At 42.3% G+C, this 14,902-nt stretch overlaps 1 protein-coding gene across 3 annotated transcripts; it reads left to right on the forward strand.

Moving 5' to 3' along the window:
* Window positions 1-215: 215 nt before the first annotated feature.
* rab11fip5b (RAB11 family interacting protein 5b (class I)) lies at window positions 216-13,754 on the forward strand. 3 transcript variants are annotated; one of them, XM_054739248.2, is made up of 7 exons: window positions 216-962; window positions 4,314-4,843; window positions 5,626-6,190; window positions 6,740-7,793; window positions 7,926-9,100; window positions 9,758-9,893; window positions 12,624-13,754. In XM_054739248.2, the coding sequence occupies exons 1-7, from the start codon at window positions 583-585 to the stop codon at window positions 12,882-12,884; spliced, it is 4,101 nt and encodes a 1,366-aa protein (XP_054595223.2). In that variant the 5' UTR covers window positions 216-582; the 3' UTR covers window positions 12,885-13,754. The 3 variants fall into 3 exon arrangements, with proteins under 3 accessions (XP_054595223.2, XP_015798431.3, XP_054595224.2); XM_015942945.3 differs by having other exon boundaries at window positions 217-962; window positions 6,740-9,100; XM_054739249.2 differs by lacking the exon at window positions 216-962 and adding an exon at window positions 978-3,206 and having other exon boundaries at window positions 6,740-9,100.
* Window positions 13,755-14,902: the final 1,148 nt, after the last annotated feature.

Consider the following 14,902-nt stretch of genomic DNA (forward strand, 5'->3'; position numbering starts at 1 on the left):
TGTAAATAGTAAAACCCAAATTCCGTGGTTTTATTGTATTTTGATTAAGTTCATCTACTGAACCCTAGTTTTTGAAAAGTCTTGGGTTCGTTATGAATTTTTCCAGATGTTTATAAGAAATAATATAGTTCTGAAAAAAAAAACTTACATTTCTCAGTTTGCTGTTGTTTACTGAGCACACACAGGCCCCAGAGCAGCTCTCCTGTGTGGCTGTTTCTCTTTAACTCTGCGGCATCTCTCTGTGCTGCGCGCGGGCCTGCTGCTGTGGAGAAGGGCGGGCCTTGGACACAGCTGACAGATTTTGGACCATGGACTAATTGATGATGCGTCACGAACCCGTCTCTGTACGCAGGACCGTAATTTATGCTGATTGAGTTTAAGCAGCGAGTGCGCAGACTCAGGGTCTGCCATAAAAACGACCCGCGGCTCTGCTCGGTGGAGGATTTTGGAGATTTTTCGCAGGTTCTTTTATTTTATTTTTATTTTTTGCGCAGCACAGAAACTGGCGCAGCGGAGAAGGGGGATGACCTCGCTATCATCTGATGATCCAAAGTGAAACCGAGGACCTGTGTAGGCTACAAGATGATGTCATTAATAGATCTGGATGATGATCAGAGATGGGTGCCTACTCATGTCAATGTCACCGTGCTGCGCGCGAGGGGATTGCGGACCAAGGGCAAGCACGGTAGCCGCTACCTCTACACAATCATCCAGGTGGGGAAGGAGAAATACACCACGGGTCTGGTGGAGAAGGCGGAGGTGCCCGTGTGGAACGAGGAATGCTGCTTTGAGCTGCTCCCCGGGATCCTGGAGGACGGCGGCCGGAGCTCATACCCGCCAGAGAGCGGAGACCTGATCCTCACCGTCATGCACCGGGTTCTGATCGGACTGGACGTGTTTTTGGGTCAAACCATCATCCCACTGGATAAGATATTCCAGGATGGCGAGTGTCCCAGAGAGGAGTAGGTTTGAGTAAATTCACACATATTTAGTTGGAACACGCAGCTCTGATCAGTCATGTGCGTTATTTTAAAAACCACAATGCAGCAGCTGGGCTAACCCACGAGCTCCAAACAGTTCAGCAGTAAATCAGATGAGTTGTTTTGAAGCTGTCAAAGTTTGCCCCCTCCAGCCTGACTGCACAAGGTTCCCACAATGCACCACTGATCCGAGATGAGTTGCAGTTTTTCTGAGGAGGCAAGACTTATATCTCAGAAAAAGCACAAGTATTAAAAGAGATTGTATGTGTTCTGTAAGGCATGCCTTCCTATAATATATTAATAATAAGTGGATTTTCAGATAAAATATGTTTTCAACGTTGTTTAAATGATCCAGATGTGTGACATCAGAGAAAGACTAGTTATTATATTTAATTCAAGGCTGAAAAATACCCTAAAACTTTGGTTATTTCACATATAAACCCAGATCTTGCAGTAAACATTTAAATATAAAATTGTCACTAAAAGTTTCCTTTTAAGTGTTTGGTTGATTCCATCCATCCATCCATCCATCCATTTTCCTTTGCTATCTGGAGTCGGGTCGTGGGGGCAGCAGCCTAAGCAGAGAGTACCAGGCTTCCCTCTCCCCAGCCACTTGGGCCAGCTCCTCTGGAGAATCTCGAGGTGGTCCCTGGCCAGCTGACATATTCCCTCCAGCGTGTCCTAGGTCTTCCATTGGGTCTTCTCCCAGTTGGACGTGTCCAGAAAACCACACCAGGGAGGCGTTCATGAGACATCCTGACCGGATGCCTGAGGCACCTCAACTGGCTCCTCTTGATGTGGAGGAGCAGCAGGTCAACTCCGAGCCCCTCCCGCATGACCGAGCTTCTCACCCTATCTCTAAGGGAGAGCCCAACCACTCTGTGGAGAAAACTCATTTCGGCCGCTTGTATCCGCGATCTCGTTATTTTGGTCACTACCCAAAGCTCATGACCATAGGTGAGGGTAGGAATGTAGATCGACCGGTAAATCGAGAGCTTTGCCTTTTGGCTCAGCTCTCTCTTCACCACGACGGACCGGTACAACGCCTGCATCACTGCAGATGCAGCACCAATCCGCCTATCTCCTCCATCTTTCCCTCACTCGTGAACAAGGCCTCGAGAGACTTCAGCTTGAGGCAGGACCTCATCCCTGACCTGGAGAAGGCATTCTTTTCCGACTCAAGTAATGTAGTGTAGTAATAATCATTCATAAGTTCTATATTATTAGAAAGCGAGATTAATTGCCTTTACTAGTAGTGGAGATAAAGCCAGAGACAACAGACTGCGTTGGTTTGGACTAGGGATGGACAACATATCGGCATCAATATCGGTATCAGCCAATGTTAGTCATTTTTTAACATATCAGTATTGGTTTGATAAATAAAACCGGGCCGATAATAACGACTGATATTTTTTTCCATCTAGTCTCCATTTGTTTGGCTGTTTCAGAGGGTGAGGGGGTGATGTGTAATAGTTTAGTCATGTGAACAGTGAATGAAATCATCTCAGAACCGTAATAATGTGATGTGTGCACATTATAACATAAATTCAGCTTAAATAAATTTGCTGATTTAGAAACATTAATGTCAGTATATCTGTATCGGCAAATATCGGTTATCGGCCATATCATTGATCCTAATATTGGTATCAGCCTAAAATGTTTATATCGGTGCATCACTAGTTTGGACAGGTCCAGACAAGAGACTATATAGGTAGAAGAATGCTGAGGTCGGAGCCACCAGGCAGGAGGCTGAGAGGAAGACCAAACGGGAGATTTATGGATGCAGTGAGAGGACATGAAGGTAGCTATGAGGGTAGAGGATGCAGAAGGTATGACTAAAAGGAGGCAGATGATTGGGTGTGGCAACTCCTGAAGGGAAGTCCAAAGAGAAAAAAGATTACGAGGTTCATCCGTGCAATGAGCAACACAGATAAACATGTGGGTAACACAAACCCCTATACAACTCTCCTGCTGGCATTCACTCACTTCTTGAATGACCCTGTGAATTGGATAATTCCATTTCTGACAGTTAAAAGGAAAAATCAACACATAGTGGCCACTTTTTTTTTTACTTAACTTGTTCTCCACAGTCTGGGACCTAGCACACATACAGCCCTGCTCCTCCTCCTCATGCTGGTCAGTCTGGACACATTTAGTTGTGTAACAACATCCTGAGGAGTTACTGAAGGTCAACCAGTGTGGTGTTGGTCACTCTAGCATTTACAGGTGTGTATCAAGTGTCACAGCACACACACACACACAAACACACACACACACACACACACACACACACACACACACACACACACACACACACACACACTTAAAAAAAAGTGCAAACCAGCTGGAGAATATTTCAAGAAATGTTACATTTCCACACCGGTGCCCTGACATTTATCCATGCTCCTCACCAGGATTCCCAGTAAATGAAGTTTTATTCCCAAGAAGCATTGTTACAAAAAAGAATCAGCCAAACAGGAATGTTTTGTGTCTGATGACAGAGGCTATGGATGCCGTTTTGGAGTTCTGCTTTGGATTATTCGCTGTGAAAGTCCAATGTCATTCAGTGATAATGCGTTCTGCAGAGTGTGAACTCACAGAGTCAATCAGAAATGTGCTCAGGGGTTGTGTCGCCTCCAAACAGATGTCTTTAATCAGGCTGGCCTACATATATACAAGCACAGTTATATAGTGGTGCGTGTCCACTTTCCTGGGTCAGAACACTCAGGAATGTGCAGCATGTCGTCATGTGGCTCTACTGCTAGCTCAGTTTGCTGCGAAAGAAAGGGGATTTATTATGATTAATTGTGTTTGTGTCACACTCATCAATCAGTACAAGTTCAGCTTACTGTCTTCTGGTTTCAGTTATTTTAGTTTTAAGCTGGAATCAACTGTAAAAGATCACTTTGTTCCAGATTGATGTTTTTAACAGCAGGTGATATAAGTGCACTGTCATGAGAAACACAAAAGCAGAAAAGAGTGACACAAACAGCACATCTGAATTTAATTCTGGGTTCTCCGCCCTGCAGCGAATTCCTGCTGTTAGTTTTGGCTCCGTCGCATCTTCTGTGGTCCACTCACACTTTCTGAGAGTCAGAAACAGAGAGGATTTTACCCGTGGACCCTCATCTTTGCTCTTTTTAACAAAGAAATTTTGTCAGTGATTTCAGGGACATTTTTAAAATGATGTCAAAAACAGCTGTACTTTCAGATCATGTAATGTTAGGTGAGCTTTGCCAAAAGGAAATAGTTTGGTTGTTCATTTTGGTTTATTACAAAGAATTTCAACAATAACAGAGAACAACTCTCAAATTAGATTTTTTTTACCTGCAGATGGTTCAAGCTCAGCTCCAAGGTGGGCAGAAAGGAGAAAGAACGAGGTGAACTAGAGGTGACGGTCCAGTTCACCCGGAACAACATGACAGCCAGCATGTTCGACCTGACCATGAAGGACAAGCCTCGCTCTGCATTTGGAAAGCTCAAGGATCGCGTCACAGGGAGGAAGAAGGGGGACGTGGAGTCCTCCTCAGCCATCGTGCCGGGCCGCTATGCCGCCCTGTCGGGATCCCCGGGGCAGCCGTTTGGAGAGGAGGGAGGAGGTGTGCCAGAGTCACGAGATGGGCAGATAACAGAGGAGAAGAGGAGCAAGGTGAAAGACTTTTTCAAAGGAAGGCTGAGAAAGTCGTCCGACACCAGGTCGTGCTCTTCTTTGGCGTCAGAGGGTAGTCTGTCATCCATGACCAGTGATAACCTGGGCCCTCCACCCAGCCTGGATCTGCTCTCAGACCCCCCCAGCTCCCCCATCTACACGAGCAAAGTGAGAGTTGACACCCACTACGGAGACACAGATTTAGCTAAAAAAGGTAGGATTTCAAATTATTTCTGAATAAATCAAAACGAGTTTGCTTACAGATTGTGGAAAAATCACCTGGAAAAGCAAAACAGTCCTCACAGCTGTTTGGAGTTTGACATACTTGTTTTTTAGTTTTATTTGTCTGTAAAAGAAAGCTTTTTTATTCTCTCATCACTTGTCTAAATAATTGGTTAAGACTCCAAACAATGTTTGTCGTTGAGCAGGACTTAGTGCTACAGAGCTGCTGGGACCACAGATGTTTAAGATTAGACTCTAATACAGAATGGACGGGAAATAAACACGTTATGGGTTAAGCTGGTTTACTATGAAGGGCAACAGAGAACAAAATCAAAAGTCCAGTCTGTTTAGTCCTGCAGGTTTGCAAACAAACCTGGAGGCCAGATCCCTTGTTAACCTCTGTTAATGATTAAAAGTAAAATAGTTTAGTCCATCTCCACTCTCTGGATGTCTATAACCAACTCTGTTAAATAATAATAATAATAATAATAATAAATTACCCACAACCCAAAGAACCTGTCTCTAATGTGTAACTCCTATACAGTTTTTGGGTTCAGCTGGCTTCATTTCCGGTGCAACTTTCTCTCCCTACTGATAACGAAACTACAAAAACAAACAGCACAAACAAAACAGAAAAGTTCAGTTGCCAAAATGGTAAATTTTAATGTTTGCTTCAGCTGCAGTTTAAAATATTCCAACATCAAACAGATTACTGCTTTCAATGACACCCCTTTAATGCTCGTTGCTTCTTATTTATGCGTGTGTTTCCAACAGTGCTGACCAGCCAGCACACCACGAAGGTTCTCACCCACAAACGAGCCTTCAGCGATGAAGCCAGTAAGATCACAACAGCCATGACTCAGTCCAAGTCGTCCCTGTGCATCAATGGAAGCCACGTCTACGATTCAGAGCCGTCCATTCCCAAAAGCTCTGCAGCGCTCCCGTCCAAACTGGTCCTCCTGGAAAAGTGTTCGCCGCTGTCTCGCTCCCTGCAGAATCTCACCAAGAGAAGTGAGGACAAAGGTTCCTTCTCAGAGGGCCGGCGCTGGTCGCTTGACAAGGTGAAGAAAGAAGAAAGGGAAGACGAGAAGGAAGCTCGGGCATCATCTGCCTCAGCTCAGGAAGCTCAGACTGGGGACTGGTCGGTCCAGGGAGCAATACCGATGGTATCTTCGGCTAGCAGTTCACCTGACAAAGGAAGGAAACTAAGAAAGACGTTATTCTCTGCAGGGAGGAGTGACTCCCTCCCTGCTAAGGCTGACCTAAGCCAGGCTGGTTCTGCATCTGAGGGGAAGTTCAGAGGCTGGTTTGGCTCCAGTGACTCTCAGAACAAGCCAAGGTGAGTACAAGTCGTTTACCACGTTGCTGTCGAGTGCCGAGCTCTACAGTCACTGACGCATTTAGTTTTTATTGGGTCATACTGTTGGTCTTGTGCTCAACTGGGTTTCCCAGGTCGTGTTTGTTCTGCTCTCTGCTCATTAGACACAGACACACATTTACTTTTGATAATTTTTAAACCATTCTGTATCCTGATCTCACTGTTAGCTCCATCACTGAAGACCAGTCTGTGTTTCGTTGACAACATGAGAGTAGATCAGGAAAAAAGGATGTTTTGTATCAGCTCACCCACCTCAGAAGCCGACAGGGTGCTGGAACGGCCTTGATGCATCCGCTACGTTTTCTTTGCTTGGTTGTTTTGCAAATTTTGCTTTGCTTCTTTTTACATTTACGTTTCCACAAGTCTGCCTTTGTGTTCTGATGTTTTCTAACTGGAATTAGCTCTACACTGTTGAGCAACATCCGCTTGTATTCTGTGTGCAGAGATGTTCCCCATTTGGTAACCTGGCACTTGATTAACTGAGAGGACTATTGTGCCCTATTTTCACAGGCTGGAAGTTTCTCCTAAGGTAGAAAGCAGCTCAGACCCACCCCTTCCCCTCCCTTCTTGCTCCCCTGTACCTCGTCAGCGCTCCCTTCCCTCTGGTCATATCTCACCTGATGACCACAGTCACATCCATCTTCACACCCCCTCCTCCTCCTCCCCCTCTTCAACCCCCCTCTCCCCTTCAAACCCCTTTCTCCCATGTATTCAGCGCAACCCCTTTTTCGAGGAGCTTGTAGAGAAAGAATCGGAGAAGTTACCTTCTGTTACATCATGCTCCTCTCCTGGCTCACCCCCTTTGTGTGACACCACTCTGCTTGCTCAGCCCTGCACACCCAGCTCTGATCCCATAGCCAGGGCTACAAACACTGCTTCCATAAAACGGGAGCGCCCCAGGCCGATAGCTAAGCAGACCTCGCTTCCTGCCGTATCACCTATGGCAGCAACACCTAACTCCCCCTTTCACACCGCCCCTTGCTTCAAAACGGAGATTTTAGGAGAATGGGATGACTCTTTTGATGCCTTCGCCTCCAGCAGACTAAACTCTCCTAAACACCCTCCAGATCAGCCAAGAACCAGTCCAACTTTATCCTGTAAACACAGTTATCTTCCTGTTGATGACATCATCTGTTACTATGCACAAGAACTGCAAACATGCGAAGAAGAGCCTCCGCCGTTGCCTCCGAGAAAACTTTTAAGGACTCCAGTTAATGAGATTTTCTCTGATGGCTGGCTGCACAGAGGCCAGGAGCTAGCAGTTCATAAAGAAGCCTACCTCCTCTCTCAGACCGGCGTGGCCTCACTACAACACGGCAGAGAGGCAGAATGCAAAAGGAACAGCATTTCTCTGGACGTTCATTCGAGCAGTGAGACGTCTGAGTCTCTCGGCGTTCACTCACAGCCACAGACAAATAACAGCTCACTTGGTTTCACGCCAGAAGAGAGGCTCAAAAAGTTCAAATATGAACCTCTGGAAGATGAAACTGATTGCTGGGGAGGGATGCTGTTTGAGCAAGATTTGTATGGACGTATGTGCAGAAGAAGTTATGGACAACAAAAGGTAAATAGTCATCATTTGTCACTGACCGCTGAGGACATTGCTGATAGTACATTAGCTAGATCAGAAAAACGTCTGGACAGAGACGTGGCTGTTAGAAACCTCTTAAGTGTGCCATCTCCCATTCCCTCCAAGGTTCCAGATATCTCTTACACTCCAGCAGAGGAAACGGAAGAAACCAACCTGTGTGAAACTTTGTGCATCAACAACAACATATCTTTCTCACTAACTCTAGGAGACCTGAACATGAATGTAAACAATTCGGACTTTGGTTTTATCGATTCTGATGGGTCTTCTCAATCAGATGTTGCAGATGCTTTTAAGAGCTTCGACAGTTTGGGAGGGAATTGTCCTAATGAAGATTTAACGGCAGCGTCTCACAACAAGGAGAACACACCAGAGGACATGTTCACTTTGAAAGACACATACATACCTGCATTAAACTCCTCTTTTGAAATAGCTGTGTCTTCTAAGAAACTGTGCAAAGTACCTCCAGTTTGCCAAGACAGCTGCCAAGGCTGTGGAAGTGAACTGGACAGAGCTGCTTTGGCATCAAACAATCCAGCATGTAACTCAGCTGAAGTTAAAACTGAAAATAAAGAAGAACATAAAGGGAACAGCAGTGACTTAAAAAAGATGAAGGATTATAATGGAAACCCACAAGACCAGGCTAAGTTGTTCTCAGGGGTTGTCAGCGCACGAACCCGGCCCAGAGGAATGACCCGACAGAACAGCAGCGGCAGCCCGAACAACCAGAGCAAAAAGCAAGACCGAGACTTTGAGCAGTTTCCATTTCTAGTTCAGAACTTTTCAGAAATCAGCGAAGGTCCATCATCCTATCAGCCCACTAAGTCAGTATTGTCTTCCTTACAAGCATTAGATCAGGTAGATATGCTTAAAGTTAGCTCCACTGATCAGTGTGAGGCTAATGAATCGCAGGCATCTTTAAAAGGCAGCACAGCATCACACGTAGCAGAAAAAAACGTAGAGACGAGTTTTGAAGACCTTCACACTAAAGTTGCACCAAACTCCAAAACCCCTTCTAAGTCAAAGATTGGGACATCTTTGCTGGATCCTGATCTCTGTTCTCCCCCCATCCCATCTGCCCTCTCCCTGTCTGCTGACACCCACTGCCCCCTCATTCAAACCTCAGTCATGGGGTCCAGTGGTGGAGCCACCTCCACTCTGGCTGAGACCTCCTCCACCTCCTCCACCACCTCCAGCACTGACCAGCCCCTGGTCGATGCACGGCACTCACTTTTACCTGAGGAGACGCAGCCTGCTAGCAGCCTGCCCCTCCAGGAGAGCAGGTGAGACCAATCAGTCCGTGTTAAAGACAGCAAACCTGGGTTTTGTTCCATCTAATTTTAATTATTACTTTTGCTGTTGTAATTCTGTTTGATGTCAAACTCATCCATGGATTTCATTTCTTCCATTTCATCCAACATGATTGGATGGTACCTGCTGCATAGCTTCTGGCTTAGCTTCACGTTTATGCGTTTGATGTCAAGTTTTATTTTGTTGTTGGGGATGGAAAATGACCAGTTTTCTTATGCTCGGCTTTGTTTTAGGTTTTGCTGCAATTTTGGCTGTTTTCTTATACATTTTTATTTTATTTCTATTCAGTTGTTTTTTTTAAACAGCTCTTTACATGAGCCAGCGAAAGGGAAAATGCTACTGTAGGATAAAAAAATGTAAAAACTGAAAAATGAGGTGATATTTTCATGGATTTAGATGAAAACAGCTGAACACACACATTGTCCCTGATCACCTTCTTTCATATAGATTAAAGAGTTAGGAATTGCTATTGAGCTTCATAGGTTTAGCTTTGAAGAACGCGTTGATTAAACGGCATACAGCTCGACCTCATTGATTAGATAAGATGAATCTTTCATGACCTGCATGTTGTGCAGCACATGATAAACCGTATGTGTTGAAATGCTAGTCCTGACCTTCTTGATTTGCAGACCACACCCAGTGAAACCATTAACATCTAGCCAGTCCGACAAGAAGGAGAGTCGCTCGGTTCTTGAGAAGCTCAAATCTACCATAAACCCTGGACGCGCTGCCCAACAGGTCCCAGCTGAACCCGAGAAGAATCAGGTACTGGATCAAATGTAGTTGGTTTTTCTGTCATACTGTCAAACACCTGTTATCGGTCATAAAGCTGGTCAGCCTTTCACACAGATGTTCACTTCTGATTTTTATCATGTTTCTTTGACCCAGTCCTGGCATCTTAAATATGCACATCTATCTAAAAAAGAGCAAAATATCTGGAATTGTCTATTTTTTAGATTTGCAGTTACATAAACAGTTTCAACTTTAACTTAATAGAAAGCCAACCTCTATTCACAATAGAGTCCAAAGTATCTTAAAACAATCTAGTTTCAATACGTTCACAAGAGTTTATGCAAATTATCTTCTATAACCTTTAAAGGTACAATATGATTATAGTGAAATAATCACAAAACTGTTTAATTTCTCAGTCATGTTGGATGGAAGGTTACATTGAAACAGATTTCATTTTAAGCCGGCTGGAGGATTGTCAGTTTTTCTCCTTTCAAAATGGTCAAAAATGGATGCAGTCAGTGTTTATAATCGGAGCCCACAAGGCTGCCGAGTCTGTGCCACATAACGCTGCAGTGCTAGCGTTTGTAATTCAACGCCTGCGGGCAAAATGCAGCAGTATTCTGCAAAGATCAAAAACTAGTAAACAAGAGCGACCAAGAAGATATTTCTCAAACCCCCCCAAGAAGCCCCGGCATCATTTTGATTTTTTACTCCAATATCTGGTAAAGAAGGCTAGAGGCTAACGTTGAGCTAACAAAGCTAACAGTGAATTAGATTCAAAAAGTTGACTCCTAAAACTCTCAAGCTACTTTTTCAATTACCAACAGCTTGTTATCTTCATGTATTGATCCATAACTGGCAATAGTCATGGAACTTGCAGAACAATAGTGACAAAGTCACTTGTTTGTTTGAAAATGGACTGCCGTACCCACATTTGACCACATGATGTCACTATTATTTCATTCTTACATTATTCACCTTTTAATCATTGTACATTTTACATTTTCGTTTTTGGAAGGGCCTTAATTAAACAGGTTATTATCAATATAAGTTACAAGCAGGTACAGATACAATACCTTAGGTCAAAGGTCACGTTAGACTTTTTTGTTATCATTTTGACAGAGTTAAAAAAACGGTCCTGATCGTTTCCTCTTGTCATTTTCATTTCTCAAATAAAACTAAATAAAAATTCACAATTAAATTTTAATTAATTTTTATTTATTATTTAGTCTAAACAAGCTGACCAGCTTGTCCAGAAATGAAAAAATATTACAATTAAATTATTTCTTTTTGAGTGCCTCACAGCAGTTTTATTTAATTGAATTGTATATATAGGTATTTACATACGTATGTACGTGTGGGTATCTATGTATCCATGCATATGTGTATTTATTTGTGCGTGTGTACGCATATATTTACGTGTGTATATATATATATATTCATCCATATCGTTATTTTTACTGTTATTATTTATTTACTTTCCTTCCTTTTTCTATTTTAAATCTGTTATAACTTTCTAACTCTGCCACCTTATTTGTTATCGGTTGTGTTGTAGGAGGACCTGCTCGAAAACGAGATGTTACATCTCAAGCAGTTTATCCTCCTGAAAAACATAAGTTAAATAAATAAATAAATGATGTAACTTAAAGTAGGAATATTTTACCTGCGTGTTCTGGTTCTGCTGGTGGCCTCTGTGACCCACAGACGCACTCTGATCCGCTCTCAGCTCCTCAGCATGCTGATGCGAGCTTTGCTGATCATAGTGTCAAAGTCTGAGATAATACTCTGATGTTCTGAAGGGAATCTTTTGTTATCTCTGCTATATTCTCTCTGCATAACATTTAAAATGTCTGTGTATTAAAATAAACGGTCAAACACAGAGAATAACTCGATCCTTGCCCACATTTAACTTTGTTGTCTTCTTGTGAAGGCATGGCAGCCTTTCACACAACAGGAGTGTACCATTTTCTGCAGGTTTATAAGCTCACAATGCACAAAGCGGCCTGTGCTTCCTTTGTTTATACACCTAGGTAACCCATCATGCAACGTGCTACAGCACCTGGCAAAGACCGATCGTGTGCTTGCACAAATTTCAGGCGTGTTTGAGATGTTGGTGGTTCCTCACGAGTTGGGAGGGTCTTGCGCTGTTGAAGCAGCAGCTCTGCAACCCAAAAGTACCAGAACTGCCCACATGTAAATACAACTCGCAAGCTATTTCCCTGTTAACACACATTGTTTGTTTTTATTTATACACTCTTTTTTCCCACACAATTACAAGGATTGTCAAGAAAGCATGTTTGCTTTGTTTATGTCAAATTAAACTGATTACAACACATTCTTTTAATTTATTTCTCTCATCTTTCTTCTCCACCCTCCATAAATCCCTGTGTGTCCTCCTACAGCAATACCAGGGGACAACAGGCATCAATAACTACACAATAAATAGTCAGATGTGTAAAAACTGCTATTTTTAGCACATTTTTAGGCCCGACGTTTTGCTACCAGATGTACAGTGTGAGCAGTCATCTGAGAACTGGGTCGTACAGTGTGAGCACTTGACTCATGAGATTTGCTCTGCGAGGAAATTGTACAGTTTGAGATAGAGCTGATCGCTACGAGTGAAAAAGTCACAGCGTCCACATGGCTTAACATAGTATATAAATCAGTCCAGTGTCCTTCTAAAAAGAATTAGAACCTTTTTTCTGAAGAAACCTGTCTTCAAAGAACATATCTGTTTGTTCTCTTCTTTCTTCTTTGTCCCAGGAGGTGAGTGTAGACAGAGCTGCTCAGTACCAGCACCTTACCAACATGGAGCTGATCTCCCTGCTGCTGCAGCAGGAGATGGACATGCAGAAGCAGCAGGTGGCCTCAGAGCAGCAGGGGCTGCAGCTGGAGAAATGTGAGGCGGATCTAAAAAAGGTCAAGTCACAAGTTCGAGACCTGGAGGACTACATTGATAATCTGCTACTACGGATCATGGAGCAGACACCGACTCTGCTTCAGGTTCGCTCCAGACACAAGTGAAAACATAAGATGTTAATCTTCCAGACTGTTTCTGACCGCCTGTTACAACCATCCAGGTCTTCTCACTGCAAATACTGCCCATAATATTACCCATAATGCATGCTGGTTGCAGTTTGGCACAAACCGAAAACTAAACAATGTGTTCAGAAAAAAGCTTTTAAGTCAGCAGATGCAAAGGATTGTTTCTCACATGCTTCCTAGATGAGTTAAGATATTCAGCTTTATCCAGCTTAGGTTCACAAGGACAGCTTTTGCATGTGCTTAGTATAAAAACAGACAGAACAATCATTTGGGAGTTCACCAAATGAGCTAATAAAAGGCTCAAGAGTGGCTCAAGTGATCCTTAAAGTAAAATTGGATTTACAACAAAAAAAAGATTTTGACAATCTCAACGATGTTTTACTTTGAATAAAAAACAATAAATGTTAACTCAAACGTAAACTCAAGTTGATTTTATATTTTCAAAAACAATTTTAAATTGTGAACAAAACCATTTTCAAAGTGCTGCTTTGCAAAGAAGCTGCTTACCACAAAAGACTGAGAGGAACAAAGCCTTATTTTTTGTATTTTATTTATATTTTAAATATTTTTCTTTTGGAAAATAAAACCTATAAAATCTGCTTGTCATTTGTTTTATGGCATAAAATAAAATGTTTTAGTTTTGTTTACGTTATGTTGTTCATCCACATGGAGACAGTATTATCTTGTATAGGAATAACAAAATAAATCTTGAGTGTGTGTGTATCATAAGTTATTCATTTTAAATCTTTTTTCAATATAATATATTGTAAAGAAACTCAAGTACCACTGTAGCTACCTGCAATGCTTTTTATGACCGCAGAACTGTAATTAAAGTGCACATGAACACAAGTGTTGCGGCCTCATTCTAGTTCTACCCACAAGATGGCGCTGCTGCAAATAACTTGTCCTAACCCTGTTTTTGCCTTTTCTAATTCTATTGTTTGGTTTGGCCTTGGTGCTCCGCTTTTCCCACACTACCAGCATTTAGATTTATTTTTCCTAAAAGTAAATGCACTCATGGAAGTTTAAATTTGCAAACAGTGCATGTCATGCACAGTTTTCACAGATCTTCAGTTCAGTACAAAGATTATTTTTGTTTAAATCACTCAACTCTGACCATTTCAACAAAAAACATCTTTTGTGAACAGAATGCCTTTTTAGCTGTACTGATCAAAAAGACAGAAGGCAACAAAGATGAAAAAACAAAGTTATATTTTAGCACTAATAAGAACACTGAGGCTCCACGAGGCATCTTGGCTACAAAGGTACTTTTAATCTTACAGGCTTGCGAAACTAATAGTTCCTGCAAATTTCCAAAGCGTTTTACAAGAAATCACTGCATACACCTAAATTCCTACATGCATTGCTGCAGAGGTCGTATGGAAGTAGGATGTTCAAGCATGAGCTCTCCAAGGTGGTGGAATTTAACCTTCCTCCTACACATGATGGGAAAGACAGATGACATGCTGGAAGGAGATCAGTTGAGCATTTGCTGCAGTCAGTGGTCATCCAGGATAGAGATTGTTGATGTCTTACTTATTGCAGAATTAATGTTATTAATGAAAATATATATTTACCAAGACTCACAGAATAACGTTTGCTGTTTTAGGTTATAGGTTGTGAAGGAAAAGAACACAACCTATGAGATTTGTACTTTTTAATGGTGCTGCTGGTGGTTAACCCTTTGATGCATAATGGTCACTACAGTGGACAGGTACTTAAAATTGTTATTTATTTATTTTTGCTATTGAGCAAAGCTGTTGAAGACTTTATTGCATTTGAACACCTCCATTTGTACTTCAGTAAGTCAAGCAAACATATTTCATGTTCAGATTGCACACTGTCCACTGAGGTGGACATGTAATAAATTATTTGTAAATTAAATTTTACAAAAAATGTGTAAATATGAAATTTGTTTCATTCACACCTAAAGATGAATGAAAAAAATTGTTAAAAAAATCATGGTTGAAGATTTCATAATTCATGCATCAAAGGGT

Source organism: Nothobranchius furzeri, chromosome 1, assembly GCF_043380555.1.
Source record: "Nothobranchius furzeri strain GRZ-AD chromosome 1, NfurGRZ-RIMD1, whole genome shotgun sequence".
NCBI lineage: Eukaryota > Metazoa > Chordata > Actinopteri > Cyprinodontiformes > Nothobranchiidae > Nothobranchius > Nothobranchius furzeri.